The sequence below is a fragment of the Photinus pyralis genome, unplaced genomic scaffold (assembly GCF_008802855.1).
Source record: "Photinus pyralis isolate 1611_PpyrPB1 unplaced genomic scaffold, Ppyr1.3 Ppyr1.4_LG7, whole genome shotgun sequence".
Taxonomy (NCBI): Eukaryota; Metazoa; Arthropoda; class Insecta; order Coleoptera; family Lampyridae; genus Photinus; species Photinus pyralis.
The window spans coordinates 37183264-37203835 of NW_022170738.1; the positions used below are offsets into that span (position 1 = coordinate 37183264).

At 35.5% G+C, this 20572-nt stretch overlaps 1 protein-coding gene across 4 annotated transcripts in view; it reads left to right on the forward strand.

The window, feature by feature from the left end:
* The window catches only part of LOC116175899 (CUGBP Elav-like family member 2), a 174968-nt gene that overhangs the window by 125344 nt on the left and 29052 nt on the right, over positions 1–20572 (forward strand). For all 4 annotated transcript variants that reach the window (XM_031494260.1, XM_031494263.1, XM_031494262.1 and 1 more), the window contains one exon: positions 15408–15490. In XM_031494260.1, coding sequence (XP_031350120.1) covers positions 15408–15490 — 83 coding nt within the window. The remainder of the gene's footprint in view (positions 1–15407; positions 15491–20572) is intronic.

Sequence of the window (20572 nt, forward strand, 5' to 3'; positions counted from 1 at the left end):
ACCCGTTTGCGTTTTGTCTTGTTAATCAACGTTTACAACTGAGTAACAAATAAAATAATTTACATATCGCTACGGGAACGCGGTCACAAACGGCAAATTAGTTACAGTACCTTAATTCCCTTATCGGCGACTAAAACGGCGCTACTAATTAAAGCAACTACTTTTATCTTCTATTTTCTACTCCTACAAAAGAAATACATAAGTCCGCAACTACAATTTTTCGTAAGGAAGCGCCTATTTAAGTTCGTTGTAGTACCGGATGTTCATTAAAGCTGGTAGTTTCCATCAATGTACGGTGCGTTCATTACTTCTAATTTAATTACTATACTAAAACAAGTGCTAATTTTATTATTTGATTTGTAATCAATGAACATTTTACGGTATTTTGTGTTTAATTTTGTCAAGCAAAAAAGGACATTTTTTGGAAGAAAATTTATAGGAAAATAAAGGAAAAGAGAAATTTCTGCTGTGTCAAAGGCTAAAGAAAAGATGAAGGAATGAGAACCCCTAAATCCAAAATTCTATAACAATATATTGACCATAACATACGAGCTTAAATGTAAGCAATAAGTAGATATTAAATTGTGTTTGACCCTTAGTCCCTTAAATAGAAGACAAAACACGCCACGGAATACAAAAAATTTAATTTTTTATGCCAACTGCAGGGGTGTTCATGCAGCTAGTGGCAAGTATTGTCGCAGTTGTCCAATACACTTTAAAAGTAGGTATATTTATCACTGCAGATCGCATAGTAATATAAACCACACCAATAACTGAATGGCAAGCATTGGGTTTAGAAATATTATCCAATTTTTCACTTTAGTGGAGGCGAAATGGGAAACAATGAAAAGAAAATAATATTTCAGATTTGTACACTTTAGCATAAAAGCGACAGACTGATTTACTACCATTGCAAAAGTAAATATGGGCTCTTTTGCAAAACATTAAATCTCCAATTCAATTTGCATGTTAATGCAAACTTTCAGCGTAATGGTCCTTGCGCACTTCTGTATTGCGGTGTCCATGCATGTAATTAACAAAAATGGAAAAATAGAGTAGTTCGCCTTTATTATTAAAATAATAATTATAGGTCGGCGTGATAAATGATACGGTTGTAATTAATAGATGGACAAATAAAACAACGGCTTTATTAAAATTGAATAAACAAACGGGGCGCCATTGTGTTGTAACAACTAATTGATTAATTACGCTACCTCCAGTAAGTATAATTCGAGGCGATTAAATTGTATTTTTATACTAAATCATCGCATGCTGTCGCTAATTGCCCCAGCATTCACAATTTTGGGATTTGCCATTCGCTTTGATGAATTAGGAATTATTGCGATTTTAAAATTAATTACTCGCACGCTGTCATGGAAATTTCATATTAAGGGTAGGTAATATTAGAGAAGACGCCTAAGCTCAGCTTTACGCGAACGTTATTACTATCATTTTGAATGGAGTGTGTGACATCTTAGATCATTTTACAATCCCTTGTAAATATGCGGCGCGGAGGTCGAACGTGTTTTCAGTTTCAGTCCGGCGAAGTGGATTTTTCGACGGATTTATTTACAAAAACGTGTTTCTGCGAGCGATTATGAATATTGCACAGAAGGCAAATAGGAGAAAATTAATTTACATTTTCGAAATTGCTTTTCATCTGTGTAGTTCTACATATGGCACGGCGGTTTTATATTTACCTACTGGCTGTTTAATTAATTCCATAGCTGCAATTTGTCAAATAAAGTAAGTCGTACAAATTGCAAACTACGTGGGTGATTAGTGATTACTAAGCCGTGAAGAATTAGTTACTATTGATCATCCGAAAATGTTTGCCACACGAAGTGCTGAATTAGAATAAATTTGTTTCTTGTGTTACTCGAAAACACTATTAAAACATCCATTATAAGCGCATGGTAATACATGTATATTAAGTTATGTCGGATCGGACAGAAAAAGAACCGAAAACCGGACCGAAACCGGTATTTTTTTCGGGACCGAAAACCGAACCGAAACTGTTATTCCTTATTTCGGTTCTTTTCGTTTTTTTACGGGTCTTAACAGGTTATTCGAAGTTGAAGGACGCGCCGGTAAACACGTCCTCAAAATTGATCAAATAATAAAACAAAATAGCCATGAGAGTTGCGGAGGTACCACAAATTTAACTTCTGATGAATTCAATGACTTTTTCGTGAACATTGCTGACGAAATAAGCGCTTCACTTCCGTCTCAAAATAAAGACCCAGTTAGTTACTTTAGTAACTATGCTATAACTTCGATATCCTTTGATTTTAATGAAATATCATTCAATAATGTTCGAGATATTGTAAATGCTATTAATAATAGTAGTTGCAAAGATTATTTTGATTTAACTGCTAGTATCATAAAATCTATGCTAAATGTTATTCTGATTCCGTTAACCAAAGTGATCAATGCTTGTATACGTGAGTCTACATATCCTATTCAACTAAAGGTGTCTAGGGTTGTCCCTCTGCATAAAGGTGGAGATCAGGATGTTCTTTCTAATTATCGGCCACTTTCAATAACTCCAGTTTTTTCAAAAATTTTTGAAAAAGCATTAAAAAACCAAATTGCAGATTATTTTGAAACAAATAAGTTATTTTCTATCAGTCAACATGGATTTCGCGAACAAAAATCAACGTCCACTGCAATATTACAATTAACAAACACAATTATAACTTGCTTCGAGGCAAATGACTTTTGCGTTGCAAATTTTTTGGACCTTACCAAGGCATTTGATTGTGTGAATCATGAGATTTTGCTAAATAAATTGGCTATATATAAATTTACTGGAAAAAGTATCGCGTTATTAAAATCATATCTGAGTACCCGAACTCAATATGTTCATTTCAATAATAAAAAATCTGCCTATCAACAAATTAATACCGGTGTACCCCAAGGGTCGGTTCTCGGTCCGATACTTTTTCTAATTTACATTAATGATATGCCTTTTTTAACTCAATCTGATAATGTTATTCTTTATGCAGATGACACAACTTTATTGAGTAGATGTCACGAATTAAAGGACGATAATCAATTTATTGAGAATATCGAAGAATGGTTACTAAATAACAGACTAAAAATTAATCAAACAAAAACGGAAAAACGTATTTTCACGCTGAGACACAGTCACAATGCAGAAAACTCAACACAAATTAAGTTTTTAGGAGTCACACTTGATCAGAAGTTAAACTGGTCAGCTCATTGTAGTCAGGTAGCTGTCAAACTATCGAAAGCATGCTACTTATTGCGATGTTTAAAATCCCTAGTATCTAGGGATGTTGTTATCACTGCATATTATGGATACTTTCACTCAATAATGTGTTATGCAATTATTACCTGGGGACATGCTTCGGGCGTTAAAAGAATTTTTTCAATTCAAAGGCGTGCTATTAGAATTGTAACTGATCTGGACTATAGAACTTGCTGTAAACATAAATTTATAGAACTTGGAATTTTAACAATTCCATGTATTTATATATTAAATTGCATATTACACGTTGCCACTAACCTATCGACTTACCGACTGCGTAATTTATCATATGAGTACGACACAAGAAATAAAAATAATATTCGTTCCAATCAACTACGACTAAATACTTCAAAAAACTGCAGTCATTATTATGGTATACAATTTTACAATAAACTCCCTCAGAGTTACCGTTCGTTATCTGTAAAAGAGTTAAAAAAAACCGTTACCAGTTATTTAAAATTAAACGCTTTTTATTCTAGTCATGAGTTTTTGTCATCTCGGTTTTGATAAATGAATGTGCCTGGTATATTGTCTGCGATTTTAATTATTTATTTAATGTATGTTATGTTTGTGACTAAATGTAATGTAATATGTACGTATATCTCTTACTGGACAAATCTTATATAGTCTATGGCTATTACAGAGAATAAACTTTATTATTATTATTATTATCCAAATCCGAGCGAAAAAAATTGTCGTAGATCGACCGAAAAAAGAACTTCCTGACAGATTTTACTATGTAGAATTAAATAAAAGGTACCACTACCAAAATTAATTGTAAGGAAGCAAAGACTACAGTCTTGGCTCTAAAAGCGACCGAAAATAATTTTTATAGTGTACAGGGTGTCCTATTAGTTAAGGTCACAGGCCATATGTGGGGAACCGTTAATTGTACATCTTGATGGGGAAAAAGATTTTAAAAGAAATTTCTGGAAATTATTTTTCCTAAAATATACCTAACAAACATGCATAAAAATACATGAATCGCAATCTTGTATGAATTTTGCATCAGTTTTATGCAGCACATATTGCTTTAGCTCATGAAATATGAGGGGCGAGGGAAGGGAAACATCTCTTTAAGGAGTTGACTGTAACTTTGGTTTAGGTTAGCCGATTTTCACATAATTAATCTTATTGGTAAGAGCTCTCTTTGTGTAGTCAGATTTCACATGAATAGAGTATTTTTCGTAGACGAGCGGTAGAGGGCGCGATTTAGAAAACCGCATTTTGATATCTGTTTCCTAAGCAGAGATATGGCGAATATACGCACACTCTCAAATTAAATTGTAGTATTCATCCAAGTTGGCTTTGAAATAAAAGAAGACATAGCAAGCGATAATTAAAATAATAATTAAAATAAACACCAATATAGAAACAATAATTATAACTAACGTAAATGCCACCATTTTCGATATAAAGACGAAGCCTGCCGAGCAGTTTTTTGTGTGACATTGTCTTGCTTTTGTTTCAAAGCCAACTTGGATGAAAATTTAAATTTGTGAATGTGCGTTCTTTCGCCATATCGCTCCTTAGCAAACAGGTACCAAAATGCGGTTTTCACTGATATTTTCACTTTTTTATTTATTTATTTTATTTATTTATTATACCTCTTTTGTTCTAGGCCCTCAACAGGCTTGCGCCCAATTACAGAGTGACCCGCATAATGCTTTCATCAAACCGCGCCCTCTACCACTCGTCACATTTACTAAAAAGGCTCTACTGCTTATTCAGTGGTTTGGTTGGAGTAGATAAAGCCCAATTAAAATACCAATTTTAGCTGTAGTTACTGCAACACATTATGAAAACAATGCTTTACAGAAATTAAAAGACGCAGAAAGGACAATCTTCAATTCCACCAAATGCTTACAGATTTACTCTTGAAAGTCCACTAGCCATATAGTTTATTGCAAAATTGACCCTCTAAATTTCGACACCCTATAAATTTTCTATGATATGTAATGCCTAAGCTGCTCTAGGAAATCCCGATTAATGTTTGTTTTGTATTTTAGATATTGTTAAGTTTTTTTGGAAAAAAACCCGAAGACTTCGTTAATCGTTCATTCGGTAATAGCGACGAGCGGTGTGTACAAAGGGCACGCTTCCTTATCCCCCCCTCCCCTCCCCAGCACTGGAATTTATTTCCTCTTTTCTTCATGTCTATTGCCTTCACGCGTCCTTCAGACCTTCTTCACTTTTTTTACACTTCCTTGATGCTTCTTTCTCGCCTTCTTATTTAGATCCTGTTTGAAATTATGGATTCTACAGGCCACATTCTATAAGAACATTTTCTTTCCGGGTCGATCTGAGACAATTTTTTTTTCGGGCCTCAAAAAAGGCAGTGTACAACCTTCCTTTTTTACCAAAAATCGACTGCACCAAAATTTCTCAGGAAAACACTTTTTCTTATTAATTTTGGTGCGTAGAATCCAAAACAATTCGTACTTTTTCGATCAGACTTCTCAATCAAAAGTTATAGACTAGAAACAAATTTCGAAAAAGAATTCAAAGGGCTGTAACTTTGGAACTAGTAGCCCAATCTTGGAACTGTTTGAAATTATGGATTCTACAGGCCACATTCTATAAGAAAATTTTTTTTCCGGGTCGATCTGAGACAATTTTTTTTTCGGAGCTCAAAAAAGGCAGTGTATAACCTTCCTTTTTTACCAAAAATCGACTGCACCAAAATTTCTCGGGAAAACACTTTCTTATTAATTTTGGTGCGTAGAATCCAAAACAATTCGTACTTTTTCGATCAGACTTCTCAATCAAAAGTTATAGACTAGAAACCAATTTAGAAAGAAAATTCAAAGGGCTGTAACTTTTGAACTAGTAGCCCAATTTGGAACTGTTTGAAATTATGGATTCTACAGGCCACATTCCATAAGAAAATTTTTTTTCCGGGTCGATCTGAGACAATTTTTTTTTCGGGGCTCAAAAAAAGGCAGTGTATAACCTTCCTTTTTTACCAAAAATCGACTGCACCAAAATTTCTCGGGAAAACACTTTTTCTTATTAATTTTGGTGCGTAGAATCCAAAACACTTTTTCTTATTAATTTTGGTGCGTAGAATCCAAAACAATTCGTACTTTTTCGATCAGACTTCTCAATCAAAAGTTATAGACTAGAGAAACCAATTTCGAAAGAAAATTCAAGGGGCTGTAACCCTGGTCTCAACGTAAGGAAATAATTTTTACCAACCATAGTCTCCTCTTCTAATCCTTCTCGTGATCGGATATAAATAATTTCTTATATTTCAAGAACAGATTGTCGGAGGATGGTAGGTACTCACAAAGGGCGAATGGGACGTGTGAAAGAAATTTTACGAGCGAATATCTCGAAAACGCTTTGTCGGAGGAAAGTACCCACAAAATGCAAAATGAATTGTCTGGACGAGACTTTAAACTAAAACAATTTTTTAAAATCAATAATCGGTTCAGTGCAGTGTAGTGCTAGTGCATTGAATAGCCAAATATTCAAGTTGTCTTAAGATTAAAATACGATCTTCAAGTTATTGTTTTTACTTAACTGGCCTTCCGTGTTAAGTTATATAGAGCACTACCCTCTGTATAAAACTTAATAGTCACAGAACTGTATGTTTACACAAGAAATATTGTTCTTAATTGACCATTAATCCATAATTAAAAACACGTAAACACATAATTGTAGGGTCGTCTACTTCCTAAGTAATCATTCTAATCAAGAGTATCAGAAACGAAACAGCAACAATAATCATCCCTTAGCCAGTCACAATTTGAAGCGTTCAAAGGAAACGAATTTGCATAAACACTAAGGGGGTGAAATTTAAATGCGGAAAGAAATAGGTATGGTTTATTTTAGCTCGCAAAAACAATAAATTACAATTTAAGAGATTAAATTAGTGGGTGAGTATTGCTTATCAACCCCTTAATCGCGTACAATTATATTTTCACCATGACACGTTTTGTATAAAATGAAAATTCGCAGCTGAACCTCCATGATTTATCGACACGCATTAAACTTTAATCTATTTCTCTCCTTTTTTGAGTGGGCGCATTCAAATAAACGGGAATTAGAGTAATGAAGACAAATTGATGGCGATATTAAAGCGGTATGAAAAAAAAATTGTAGACGCTTGCGGCTCCCATTGTAAATAAATTGATAAAAATGAACTTAAAGCGGGAATCGGGCGCGTTATCGGCGAATTGCACACGATAAGAAACTGCTTCTCATTCCAGAATATTGAATTAAGGATCAAAAAAGTCAAGAATAAGGAATGGGAACACTTCGATTGCTGGAATCCGCCCCGCCACTTACTCTTTTCCAGTGGCATCTGTACGAATTTTCACAAATTTTCACATTTACTTCATTTAACCGGAAAACGCGGTGATTCGTTTTACCGCGCCCTCCACCGCCGCTCTCTGCGCGCTGCTGCAAGAGTATAGTTCCAACCCCTCTAACCAAACGTCAATTCAATGGTGTGAATTCATTGAGAAATCAATGCGTTTGAAAGGTTAAAAGCGCGTGTGTTATCTAATGATCGCTATTGAGCTCGCTTTAAATAAAAAAAACCCTTTAATTTTGCATAAATACAAGCGTGTTGCCAACCCCCGGCGCTCAGTTCGGCTTACATAACGAGCAAACCAAATTAAAAATGTTACAATTGACGTATATCCCAAGAAGGTGCCACTAGAAAAGCCCCAGAAGCATCTCGAAATATCAGAAAAACGTTATAGGCTCCTTTGTACTCTGAAGTTTGACAAGAAAATTAACACTTAACGAGTCTATTGAATAAAACGTCGGCGGAAAAACGCGAGGTTCATTTTCCTTTGAAGTCCCTGAATTATGGAGTCGAGAAAGTTGTTTTGTAATGTATAGATGGATTAGAAGAGTCGCAAATTGGCAATTAATTTTCGGGCCTACGCAAGTATCTCCCGAAAAGAATTTTGTCGAGAGTCGCATACGTGTGTTTGCTAAGGAAACTTTAGATTCCGTCCAAACCGGAGGTTAATTTATCAAGTTTGTACTGGTATTAACTTTCGAGATTCAAACAACGCAGCCACCCCTTCGAACTATACCATTTATATACATCTTCGCAATAAAAGGGCAATTCCATCGAAAAGGAAATCACACCGAAGATCATAAATTTTCTTACATCTTAACAGTGCATTTATCTTTTTCGCGGAGGAAAGTACAAAATCCTAACAATAGTATCCGCAATCCATTCTGAATGAATAAAGCACTTCATTAGTGAATTGCGACACGAGCGCCGCCGCCGCAGTACAAAAAATTACCGCAAAGAGCGCTTAAAATGATTAAAATAAATTGCCGCCGATAATTTGTTGATCTTGTCTTATTTCACGATTAATGTAGTGAGAACTTTGTAATTTTGGAATTTATAGGCGCGCTATGATAAAAATGTGAATTGTGTCCGCCTCTTTTTTCAGCAAGCTCGCTGAAAACCCACGTTCGTCGCGCCGCGATCGCGATGTACCAGGTGCCGTTTTGAATTATAATCATGACTTCTCTTTGATATTTTGTGTTTATAAATCAAACTCGAGATTGTGTTTTTATTACTTACGTCACGTTCGGAAAACTGTTTTTTTGCTCGGGAACAAATTACTCGCCGATAACTAATTTGTATTCAAAATTGCCAGCAAACTCAAAATGTAGATTATCTGTGTCGCTTGTGCTCCTTTGTACTTTGAATTGTATGGAATTCATCATTATTATTCTATACTCTATACCTACACCACGTATATTGCGGTTTCGTTTGTGTCTGAAGAGCATTAACTTCGCTTAGATACTTTCCACTCTTTCTATAAAATAGAGTAAATGTCACGTCTTCATTGGTGTACTTCTCTGCTGCAATAATTGCCCACCTTGGACAATCAATAATTGCTGATTAAAAACCTCTTCTCACTACTGCATTACTAATATTATTAATATAGTCTTTCCACCAAATAATGTATATATATAACCTTCCTATTTTTGAGGCTTTCTCATACTGATATTCTGAGTTTTCATACGTTTTATGATAGATATCCTTTTTTAAACACTATAGACTGATTAATCCTGCTTTCCGGTCATCTGAACCTTTGCCACTGTTCTAGGTTTGGTACAACAAAGGTGGACCACCCCCTGATCGTGCTAATAAAAACTGACAAAAGATTGTTGACCGACGGATAGCTCTATAATGAATTTTACAGCGATTATTTTATTGAAAATTTGAGCTTTCTTTTGAGTGATAGTAAATACAAAATTAAGGTGAACTTTCTTTTTTATTTTTTACTTAGTTAAATATTTGTTATATAATAATATATTATAATAAAATAATATATTATTGTTGTGGGCGGCTCCAAATCTCCAATCAGCCAATATATACATATCGATCTCTATAAGAAAAAAAAAATGGTTTGATTAATACTATCAATATAATATTTTTTACTCAATTTTCTTAAAGAGAAACTAAGTGGTTTAAAAAAACACGAAAAAATTATCATGTTCTCTAAAAATGATGGTTTTCATATTATACAAACTCGCCATTCGTGTAATTTTCACTTCAATTCAATTGTGTGTAGAAATGATACCTTCAAATGCAATCAATGGTAATGGAACTTGGATCTAAGGGAAGACTGCCTTCGATGTTTTCACGATTCTTTTGGAAATTGTCACAACCAATTTAGTTTCGCGGCCATTGAACTTTCTACCGTCAAGTAGCCTGCGCTGTCACAATACAAACTTACTCCAAAGTCAAACAGTCACTCATTTAAATTGTTCTGAGCCACTTTAACTTTCCAAAGGGAAAATTGTACAGGATTTGAATTTGTCAACCTATCCGTCGGAAAACGTCTACTTTCACAATAATCCTTTCTGCCGATGGTCAAATGAAACGTACGATGAATTTATTGAGTGTTACTGGATCTTCGCGCACGTTTTATCGCAGATGTTTTGATTTACACGCATAATTCCTCTTTAACAAATTTATGACACTGAGTAACTCGATTAGCGAAATGTCGATTTAAATTAGATCTCAATACCACACGCTTCAGTGCCCGATAAAAAACGATCCCGATTAACGATCTGGTGACCCCGCACCGAATGCCCTAATTCTCTTCCTCCTGGACTAATCCCTACTGCTCTTATTGTTAGCGCGTTCCCAAAAAGGGCGCTAATTAGACAACATAGCCATCTTTAATCGTGAACGAATCAGCCCCACGAATCATGTGCGCTCAAAAATTGTCGATCAAACTCAAGGCCGTTTAATAGACCCGCTTGATATTCTGCGTAATCCTGACTGAGCTGTTTTGAACACTTAAAACCCATTCAAACAGTATAGTAGCCTATTAACGCCCGTCCGACTGGCTCCAGTATCTTTCCAAAGCCATTAACCCTGTTTACTCCTTAATAGCGAACAACTAGAACTGCTCGTTACATGTTGGCACTTTTCAATTTTTCAGATGTTCACCACTGTCTCGTCATGCGCTGCGGCCCTTCTTTTTCTGGTTTCTTTTTGCACACTTTCCTTCATCCGTCCTTGTTTACATGTATCATATGTTGCTCAAATTCCCCGTCGAATTCCTTCTCAGCATCTCGCTTTTTTTGTTAGTTACATTATCCAGTTGAAATGGTTTAGCGGTATCCTCTAGCGCAATTTGCAAATTTAATTGTAAAAAGGTAGCTTTTAATCTCACTTTGGCCGGTCGGCTGGCAGGCTGGCAGAAAATGGTGGCCCGTAGAGGAACGCTTATAGAAAGGCGAGGAGTGTACATGTCCCTATCGTGTCCATGTAATTAACAACTTTAAAGACTGGGCTACATCATCTGGGATCTGCGACATCTGGGTGCCATCTCCGTGGTGTTTTAACCTGGTGATTTTGCAGTGCGTGGCGGAATTTTGTTTTTTTCTTAGTAGCGAAATTAACCACTTTTTGAAAGGCGCATTTTCCGCTGCAAATTTTGTCACGCTGTTTAAAGTTTCCTAAAGCACAAATCGCTTTCTCGTGTCGCCAATAGAAACTCGTGGTATGAGTGCCCCAAAAGTGTTTAGCGAAATTCACCAAAACGCGAATTGCGGGTGAACGGGAGGTCGGAGTTGGGTACCGACGAAGGGAATACGAAAATACACGACAAAATCTTACTGGTGGTGGAGTCAAAACTTCATTGTCATCTGTCATTGGTTCCAAAATTCAAATCAATTAAGAAAGCTTCTTTTGATACTCCACACGACTATGGAATGACATTTATTACAATAGATTTATTTAGCTACCGGATTGACCTTTCTAAAATCAGTAGTCCAATGAACAACTAATGTTAATTTAAATTCCTCAAGTCGCTTATCAACCTGATAACGGCATAAACCTGAATGTTTGCAGTTATAATGATCTTTTAATTTATTAGAAAACAAACAACTGCTAATAATGGTTTAGCGTGGCTGAAATTCTGAAAATTTGCCATCTTCTAAATGACAACAGCTTTCGAACGCAACAAGGATAATTGAAATATCTTGACGGGATCGGTTACAAACGGCGAATTAATTGCAGCGTTATTTACGGTAGCGCCGGCTGACACTCCGTCACGAAGCGCCCAACTTAAAATGCTTCTAGATACCGGGGGTTCCTCTACCACGTGGTCATGAAAGCATGAAAACTTCAAGGCGGAAAATAGGTGCTTCGTTACAAAATGATAACAGCTGTCTTTGGTTATTTCCACGACTAAACACGCTCGGGTAAAAATTCCCTTCATTTTTTACTGGCACAAATAATTCCTTTAGACGTAAGTGCAGATAGATCATTACTTCACGTCGCGAAAATTTCTTTTCTTTGGAAAACGCGCGTGTTATTAACACTTAATCCAAAGCCCGAAATTTTTTTTAACACTGTTGTTTAACAATGTTGATATGGTCAACAGACAGAGATCTCTCGCGCTTTATTTTTTTTAAGTAACGTGTCTTGAGCTCAAAAACCGATGTCTTTTCGCGGCGATCCTCGTGATGATGTCTATCGTAGTCGTAGACTGAATCTCCCCCAAAACTTTTTTCAGAGGAATCCCTACCTTTTTTTAATAATAAATTAACGCGTATTTCAAAATATCGCCACGTAATTAATTGAAAATTGAAATGCAAGTTATGTTGTTCCTTGACGCTTTAAATTGTCTGCAGCATCTAACCTTGAGTGTATGAGCACGTAAAAGTAATTAAGATAAAATTGTTTTCTTCTTATCTCCGACAAGCTCAAGCCCACAATTTCCATATCAAATTACGCATTTCGGCATCGATCTTGAGACTAAAACTAAACACGATTCAATTTGCAAACAAAAAGCTCTAGAACATTCTTGAATAAACGCATCATATTTCCCGAAAGAATGCGTCACATGCGCCATTGTTCCTTATCGCCGGGAACTAATACCGTATCGATTTGATGGCGACCTGATGGCGGCCCGATATCGCTCTGGAGTATTTGCTTCAATATCTGAAAGAACACAAGGAATGCCGATAATGTGAAAACCGTTCCCCAATATTGCCATGGATAAAGAACTGTGTCCTGTCGGAAATGGGAACAAAACATTCCCATTATTTCGTCTTTACCCACTAAATAAAACATTTTTAGCTTCCTAGCATGTGCTAGGTAGCTATTGCGATAGCCGTTTTTTGAACATTTCAAAATTTCATCAAATGTCGACGTTTTAGACCATTTTAAGCAACTTTTAAAGAATAAAATTTTTTTCCGTCTGTATGTACGTACGTACGTTTGTTGGCAATTTTCTGAGAAAACGGCTCGACGGATTTTGTTGAAATTTTGTATATATGTTTTAGGCATACCGAACAGAAAAACAACGGGCCGGATTTTTGGAAAAAAATTTTGGAGCGCCGTAACGGCATCGAACTTTTTTTTTCAAATAGCAACCTAAAATTTTTATTCTATTATTTGGAAGACCTTATTTTCCTGTGTACAACCTACAAAAAATTGGGCCGGGTTATATTATCAAAAAACGGAGAAAAAAATTGTTAAAGTCAAAAAATTGTGTTGCATATGTGCAAAACGCAACGATCTTGTTTCTGAAGCAATTTAAACGAAATTTCTATGGTAAGTCCCTTTAATAAAAGCAAACAAAATTCATGCGCAAAAATCGTGTTGCGCATGCGTAGAAATGCAACTTTCTTATTTATGGAACTAGGTACAATGCGAAATTTCATCAAATGTTGACGTTTTAGATCATTTTAAGCAACTTTTAAAGAATAAATTTTTCCCGTCTGTAAGTGCGTACATATGTTGGCAATTTTTGGTTTCAGCTAGGAAGCTATTCTGTCAAGAATTTGACACCTGGTTTAGTATTGATGTCACTACTGCTTTTCTTCCCATCGTTTATTATACTTACAATTATAATCTATAAATAATGAAATGAATTCAATTTTTTATTGCATTTTCCTAAATGGGAATAGTGTTGGACAGTTTTTACGTCTGTCCGTCCATTATTTTTTACTTTTATTAAACTAAAATGTTGATGAATCTTCTATTGTCCTCTTTTGTCTATAGAAAGTGGTATTTTTTTCCTGTACATTTTTTCGTGCTCATATGGAAATTCGTAATTATGATATCAAGCTTATTCATGATTAAAGTTTCTCTTGTCCCATACATAAGTAATTATGCTATACGTTACTCTTGGAAATAGAGCCGAGTCCTGCTTTCAATTATTTAAGCTTCCCTTTGAAAGGATTGCCATGCCTTTCCTTCATCTTTCACCCAACCGGGGCCCTGTGGTGAAGATCTGTCAATTTCCTTGTTTGACAAAGACCTATACCTACTGCATCTGTTATAATCGCTTTCTACCCTGCAGTTGCTATTGTATAAATTATCGACTTCATTTCTGCGGAAAACCCTTCTGCAATGGTATTTACGAAATAGAGTAGTAGTGTTATTTATTATCTCTAACTAAACCACGTATTTAACTATATCATATACCTTTCCAGAATAATCCCTCTCTCTTGAGGGTAGTCTTTTGTGCAATGCCTCTTCTAATATAATTATACTTATACATATAGCGCTCCTAGGTAAAATATTTCTCACCGTGTCATGTTTAATATTGAGAACTAAAACGCGAACAATGTAGAATATGGGATTTATTAAATGCTTCTCATAGCAAGAATGTTATTAAATTATTTTCGTCTCAATCACGCTTAGCGAAAAGATAAATTATTTATGTCGAACAGACTAATTTGTTACATGCAAGATATTACCCCCTACGTCAAAACGCGGTGCAAATAAGACTGCGTACTTAATAAACGAAATAAATTACTTTAATAAATTATGAGAAACTCCGAATTTGCCTTCACTAATTCGCTTTATATCTGCGGTATTATTGTTTATCCGCCCCAGCGATGATTATGTAGATGAACACGAATTTTTCCAAAATGGCGTACTCAGTTGAGCAAAAATAACAGTTCAGACGCTATCCTTTTGGCATCGATCTGTTAACATTTGGACAATCGCCGAATTTTGTTATTAAAGCGAAACGGAACAAAAGTTTGACCGTCCGACATTAAATGGGCTGCATACAGTAGATAAGACACATGTTTCCATCACATTTTCCAATTAAAATTTTCGAACGCCCACCCTTCATATTGGGGTAAAAATGTATATTCTCAAATGTAAACGTTGTTTGATTATCTCTGTTTAACTAGAAGGGGCAACCCCCGCTTTAAAAGTGATTGATGATAGCTAGATTGACGTCGCTTTTTTTAATTTATGCCAAATATTTGGAAAAGTTTATTACCCGTTATTGCATCTCGGAACTTTTCCCTTCGTTACGATTGGGCAACAAAGTTACGTTGAATGGATCCGGTCCTTTTTCCCTTTGGATTTTCTAAAGTTTTTTAGTATGATTTATACGGTAGGCGCCTTTTAGTGGATTATAAATTGAGACATTTTCTACGTAATGTGTCTTGTAGAATTTCTGTCACACTATCTAAAAACTGTTTTAGGCTTTATCGTTCTTATATCATTTTTATGGTAATATCTAACCAACAAATGATTCGATTTGTTTAAAATATCGCTTACTCCCCCTCGCGAACAGTACACCCCCGAGAAAAATTTTAACTTAAGCTATAAGCTAAATAGAGTGTTTGTGCGGTCACTAAGGTAAATGTTTTATTGTTTCAGGTTGTTGCTTTGTTACATTTTACACCCGAAAGGCGGCTCTGCTGGCTCAGGACGCGCTGCACAACGTCAAGACGCTACGAGGGGTAAGTCCTATGAGACGCGTTACGTTATTCAGATTTGGTGGCCGAGCGCGAATTTGAATTCCACGCACGTTCACCACTTTCCATCGATTTCGTGTTGCTGACGGAATGAAAAAAAAGTGCCATGTCGACAAGTCAGTTTAAAATGTACGTTGCCTCGCCATTAATTTCCATGTCAATTGTTACCGTTACATTCCGAGATATCAAGCAAAAAACTCGTTGAATTTGTATTTAAGGAAAATCGGTGCGGTGCTCGAATTTCACGAATTTTTGATTCGGCAACACGAGATCGGAATAACGAAATCACTTACATGTTTTCCATTTTATTTTAATACGTTTCCGCCAGGTGCGAGCACAGCAAAATACTGTTTCGAAATCTGACACCTAAATGAAAGTTACGGGCGGCATACCTTCGTTAAATATTTATGTGGCGAAACGGCAATTTTTATATTAAATTCGCGAAAACCAAATAAATTTTTGCCACTTATAAAGTTATTGTTATGCTGCCAAAGGTCGAATACATTTTTGCGGTTTAGCGCCCTTTTTTTATTGGTTCGATTGGTGTGAGACCAAATCGGGTAAATGGTTGAAGAAAGCTCGAGAAGTAAACCTTCTTCGTACTTTAGTATTTCATTGTTAAAGTGTAAACGGGACTACATCGAAACATGTATCTGGCGCCTTTTTAAACCCCTTGTCAACTGCTTGCATTTGCAACAATTAAATACTGAAGTATGGGATGAAGAAAAATAAATTGTTTTCCACTACACCCATTCGCCCACAATCGTTTTTGAGATATTACGTAAAAAAATGTGTTGAACGAAGTGTTTTTTCATTCAACGCTTTACTTTTCACACGCGTACAGACTAAAATAATGTGCACCAAACAAAAAATCAACAGCAAAGCCCCCATCATCGGTGCACCACTATTTTCAGCAACATTTGCTGATGATTACTGTTGCTGTCGAAACGCGTTTTTATCACTCGTTACAAAATTGTTTAATTTATTACTTGTGGAAGCTGGCGCGCATGCGAGAATCCATCATTGAAAGAAAGAAAGTTGAAGTGCGCCTGACAAAGCACAACAATTTTTACAAAAAATATTTTTATCTCCGCACTGTAACTGCCTAAAACCAAATTTTGCCCCTTCATTTGCGGGAGCAAAGTGTGCGTATACTTTTTGCGGGAGGTAAAGTACTTAATTTCCATTTTATCCGACCGAATGTTTGGAATGACAAATTGACAAATACTTGGTTGGTCATGCATTTTAATTGATTTAATTTTTTTATACATAATTTTAATATTGAAAGAACTATCATTATGACAATAACGGCCGGTTGCAAGAAAGCGAATTATAATCGAAATCCAAGATTATTTGCCAAATCCGAGATTAAACAAAAATTTTGGTTGCATGATCAAGTATTGGATTAAACTAATCTTGATTATTCTAATCTAAGTTTATTCCTACTATAATCCCTGATTACGTTGGTGTTGGGTTGCATGAAGCTGTAATCCTACATTTGTGATTGATTAAATCAAAATTATTCTAATTCGTCAAATCGGAGAATTAAACTGGAATTATAACGACAGAACTAGGGAATGCAATCCCGCGGCAGGCAAAATTTTGATCCCGGTATTTGCGGGATCGTTTATGTTAATCCCGGGGGATCCCGCAAAAGTTTAAATGTATTGGGAAATATGCAATTTTGTGCGGATTAACCGAATATTCTCCAACAAAACATATCGTATTTCCCGGAAAGGATGCGTCACATCCGCTTTCGGCCTCCACGTATATCTGGATTTCTGGAATATTCACTACAATTAATACAGCCATACTGTACTACTAAAGTTTTTATAAACCATCAACGAGTATACATGGTGTTTTAAATTGAGTAGGATGGTTATCTCTGTTATTGTTATACTTACGTACACTATCACCTCACAAACGTCAAATTAGTGTTGTGTCAAAATAGGGGTGAATTCACAACGACCTGGCGTTGGATTATAATAATTCTAGAATTTCAAAATCTAAGATTCGATTAAGTACGAGAAACCCGATCGTGGACTAATCTCGGCTTATATGTAACTCCGGATTTCCTAATTCATGTATATTCCAACCGTCTTGCAACCGGCCGTAAGGCTTCTTAACGTTATTCTTTTATTTCAAACACAAAATTATAGCGATACTGTAGGTCGGTACCTAACCTACTTACAATTATTGCACATTTTTTCGTTTTCAAGATCACCAAGAAGATTGTAAAACCATAGATCTACAAGGATTCTAATATTTCTCGAGGTTCTTGGACTACTAAAGATTGTAAAAGGTTTGAAAGTTCTTTAGGGATTCGATCAGCGAAAGTCTCAAAATAATGTAAAGTAAATATAATTACTTCCTTTATTTATTTACATTTAATTAACAATAATTTACAACAGTCTTAAAATGGATTAATTTATAATAGTAATTACAATTTATAATATAACAAGAACGCAATGATGTTGGAACTGAACTGAAATACACTACAATTTGCTTATATAGTAAACGACAATTGTTCTACTAGAATTTTTTGAAACGAGTCGGAATGTTCTAGTTAGAATAAACGCTTCATTTTTCCCGGAAGGATTGCGATTCTCCTTTTATCACCGATGACTAATCTTTCATGGCACCTCGATGTCTATCGGGATTTCTGTAATGTTCGCTACACTAACCCCCTTTTAAAATTCGATCGAACTGAAATCTAATGAGATTAAAGGGGACATTAGACACATCGACTGGTAAAAAATATGGTCCAAATCGGCCAAGTAGTTTTTCAGTTATCGCAAAGAAACCATTTTTAAAGAGGTGGGATTGCGTTGGTCCATCGATCACATTTTTAACTGATTTTAACCGTTCGATCACAACTATAATCCAATTGGGGCAGTTTATTTTGGATTTATTATATTGTTTATAGTTTGGCCGGCAAAAATTAAAAAGTGATTTCAACATTTTTTCCGGGAATCTTTCATTATCTTATTATTTGTACAATAAATGCTATAAAACGTCTATATTGGCCTATTTTTATTTTTCAAAAATGTTCGTTAGTTCCGCGCAAGTCGGAAGTAAAAATCGTTCGTTAGCATACTTCCTCTAACTAAACGATCTAGTTCGGTAGACTTTTCCATGCGTCCGTCGACGGTAGGGCACAGGGACACGTGCCCCGACTGGAACAATTTAGGGGGGGGGGCGGCAATGCCACCCCTACAAATTTCATATAGTTAATAAGTAAAAACAAAAAGGTAGAGTACAAGCCTCTGATTTTCGTTGACTTGAACGGGTTTATTCGATTGAGGATGAACTGAGAGTATTTTTACACTTTATTTCTTTCCTTCTTGAGAAAGTTTGAACTGCTCGTAGTTGTAGGTATAATTTACTTATTATGTACATATAACATAAGTAGGAGAGTAAGTAAATTTTTTAAAATATTAAAATACAGAAATATACGAGTAAATTATCTTTGTACCAAGTTTTTAGTAGAAACGGTTGTGCCCCCCCTGGAATTTTCAAAAGTCGGCGCCTTTGGTTACTCTTTGATGTAACTAAGGGGTGGCCTTGTTTTGTGGTGCCCCGTGATGTCTCCGGCGACATCAAATGCAAATACCTATAACTTTGCATGCTACATGCTCTCGAGACCTTCGAAAAATCTTCTTGGGATTATCTTAAGAATCTTACAATGTCCTTTAGAATTTCCTTGTGATCGTGGTCTGAGCCTTTGTATAGATTCTAAAGCGAAGCCCCTTCTACAATTCATTTTATTTTATACAAATACCCGCTATTTTACCTTAGCGGGGTTACTCCTACAACAAAAACAGCGCCAATTACATAATAACAGCTTTCCTATAGAAAAAAGTAGCAATTATGCTACACTAGCCAGGCAAATTTAACTGACGGTGAAAGTATAATAATTATTTATAATAAATAAACGCGTTAACACGGGTAGACAAATTATGATGTCACTAGGGATCTGTTCTGCATATTGATTCTTATTAAAAATGCAAAGGAACAACATCCCGGTTGTGTTCTCAACTCTGCCCAGGCGAGAAAATGAGGCTCTCAAGGCAAAATGATTGGTTGTTCCAAATCACTTTGCACGCTATTTTTATCAACTGTTGTGACTAACGTCATTTTAATTAAACTATTTCGTAACGTTTAAACTTCTGCGTGACAGGGACTGCATTAGTTTACTTGACAGCCTTATCTCTGCGCTCCGTTTCGTCTGTGCTCTACTTTTCGCTGCTCCGTTCTAATTAACTCTAGAATGCAAATAACTTTCTCATAGTTAAATATGAATGAATGAATTTATTTAGGTTGGGATGTCACGACAGCGTTGGTTTGTTTTATAATTTGTTGTCCCAAACATTGGCGGCACTGATCATTGATCATTTGATAAAAGGTTCGGTATCGGAAGAGCTTTTATTTCTGCTTGTATTCGACCCTTTTATATCCATCTTCGCTGATTATCTTATCTGTTAATGCCAAATGTCCATGTACGTACATTAATTGCAAAAATTGCTTAGGTACACAATGTTGCTACCTATATCCCCTAAAAGCACAATTTTGCGAGAATTCTAACTAGCAGATGTAAAAATAAACTATTAACAATAGAATGTTAGGTTGAGCGGTAGAGCAACGGTTGAACATTATTCAACAATATGTTAAACTTTGGCTAGCTTGATTGACTTTTTTTACCTTGTTTACTGTAATTTAAAGCGAAATTAAAGACATTGTCATTATTATGCACCCTGTACTAATAAACCACAAAATTTTTCAATTTCAGAATTGTATAACCTCCGTATTAAACAATGATCGCCATTTTTAATCTTAAGAAGTTAACCCTCTGACACTGGAGGTGATTTTGATTCCAAGGGCCTACAGTTTCACCATCACTATATGCAGAAATTCAATGGATGCATGGACTTTGACGTTTGCCATGAGACTGATAAACATTCAAAAGTGTCTAAATTTGTAAAAATTTAGACTAATATTGCACTCCAAAATTACGAATACCAGGTGGCTTTAGTCTTGCTTAAACATATCTTTCAATTAGATCCCCTT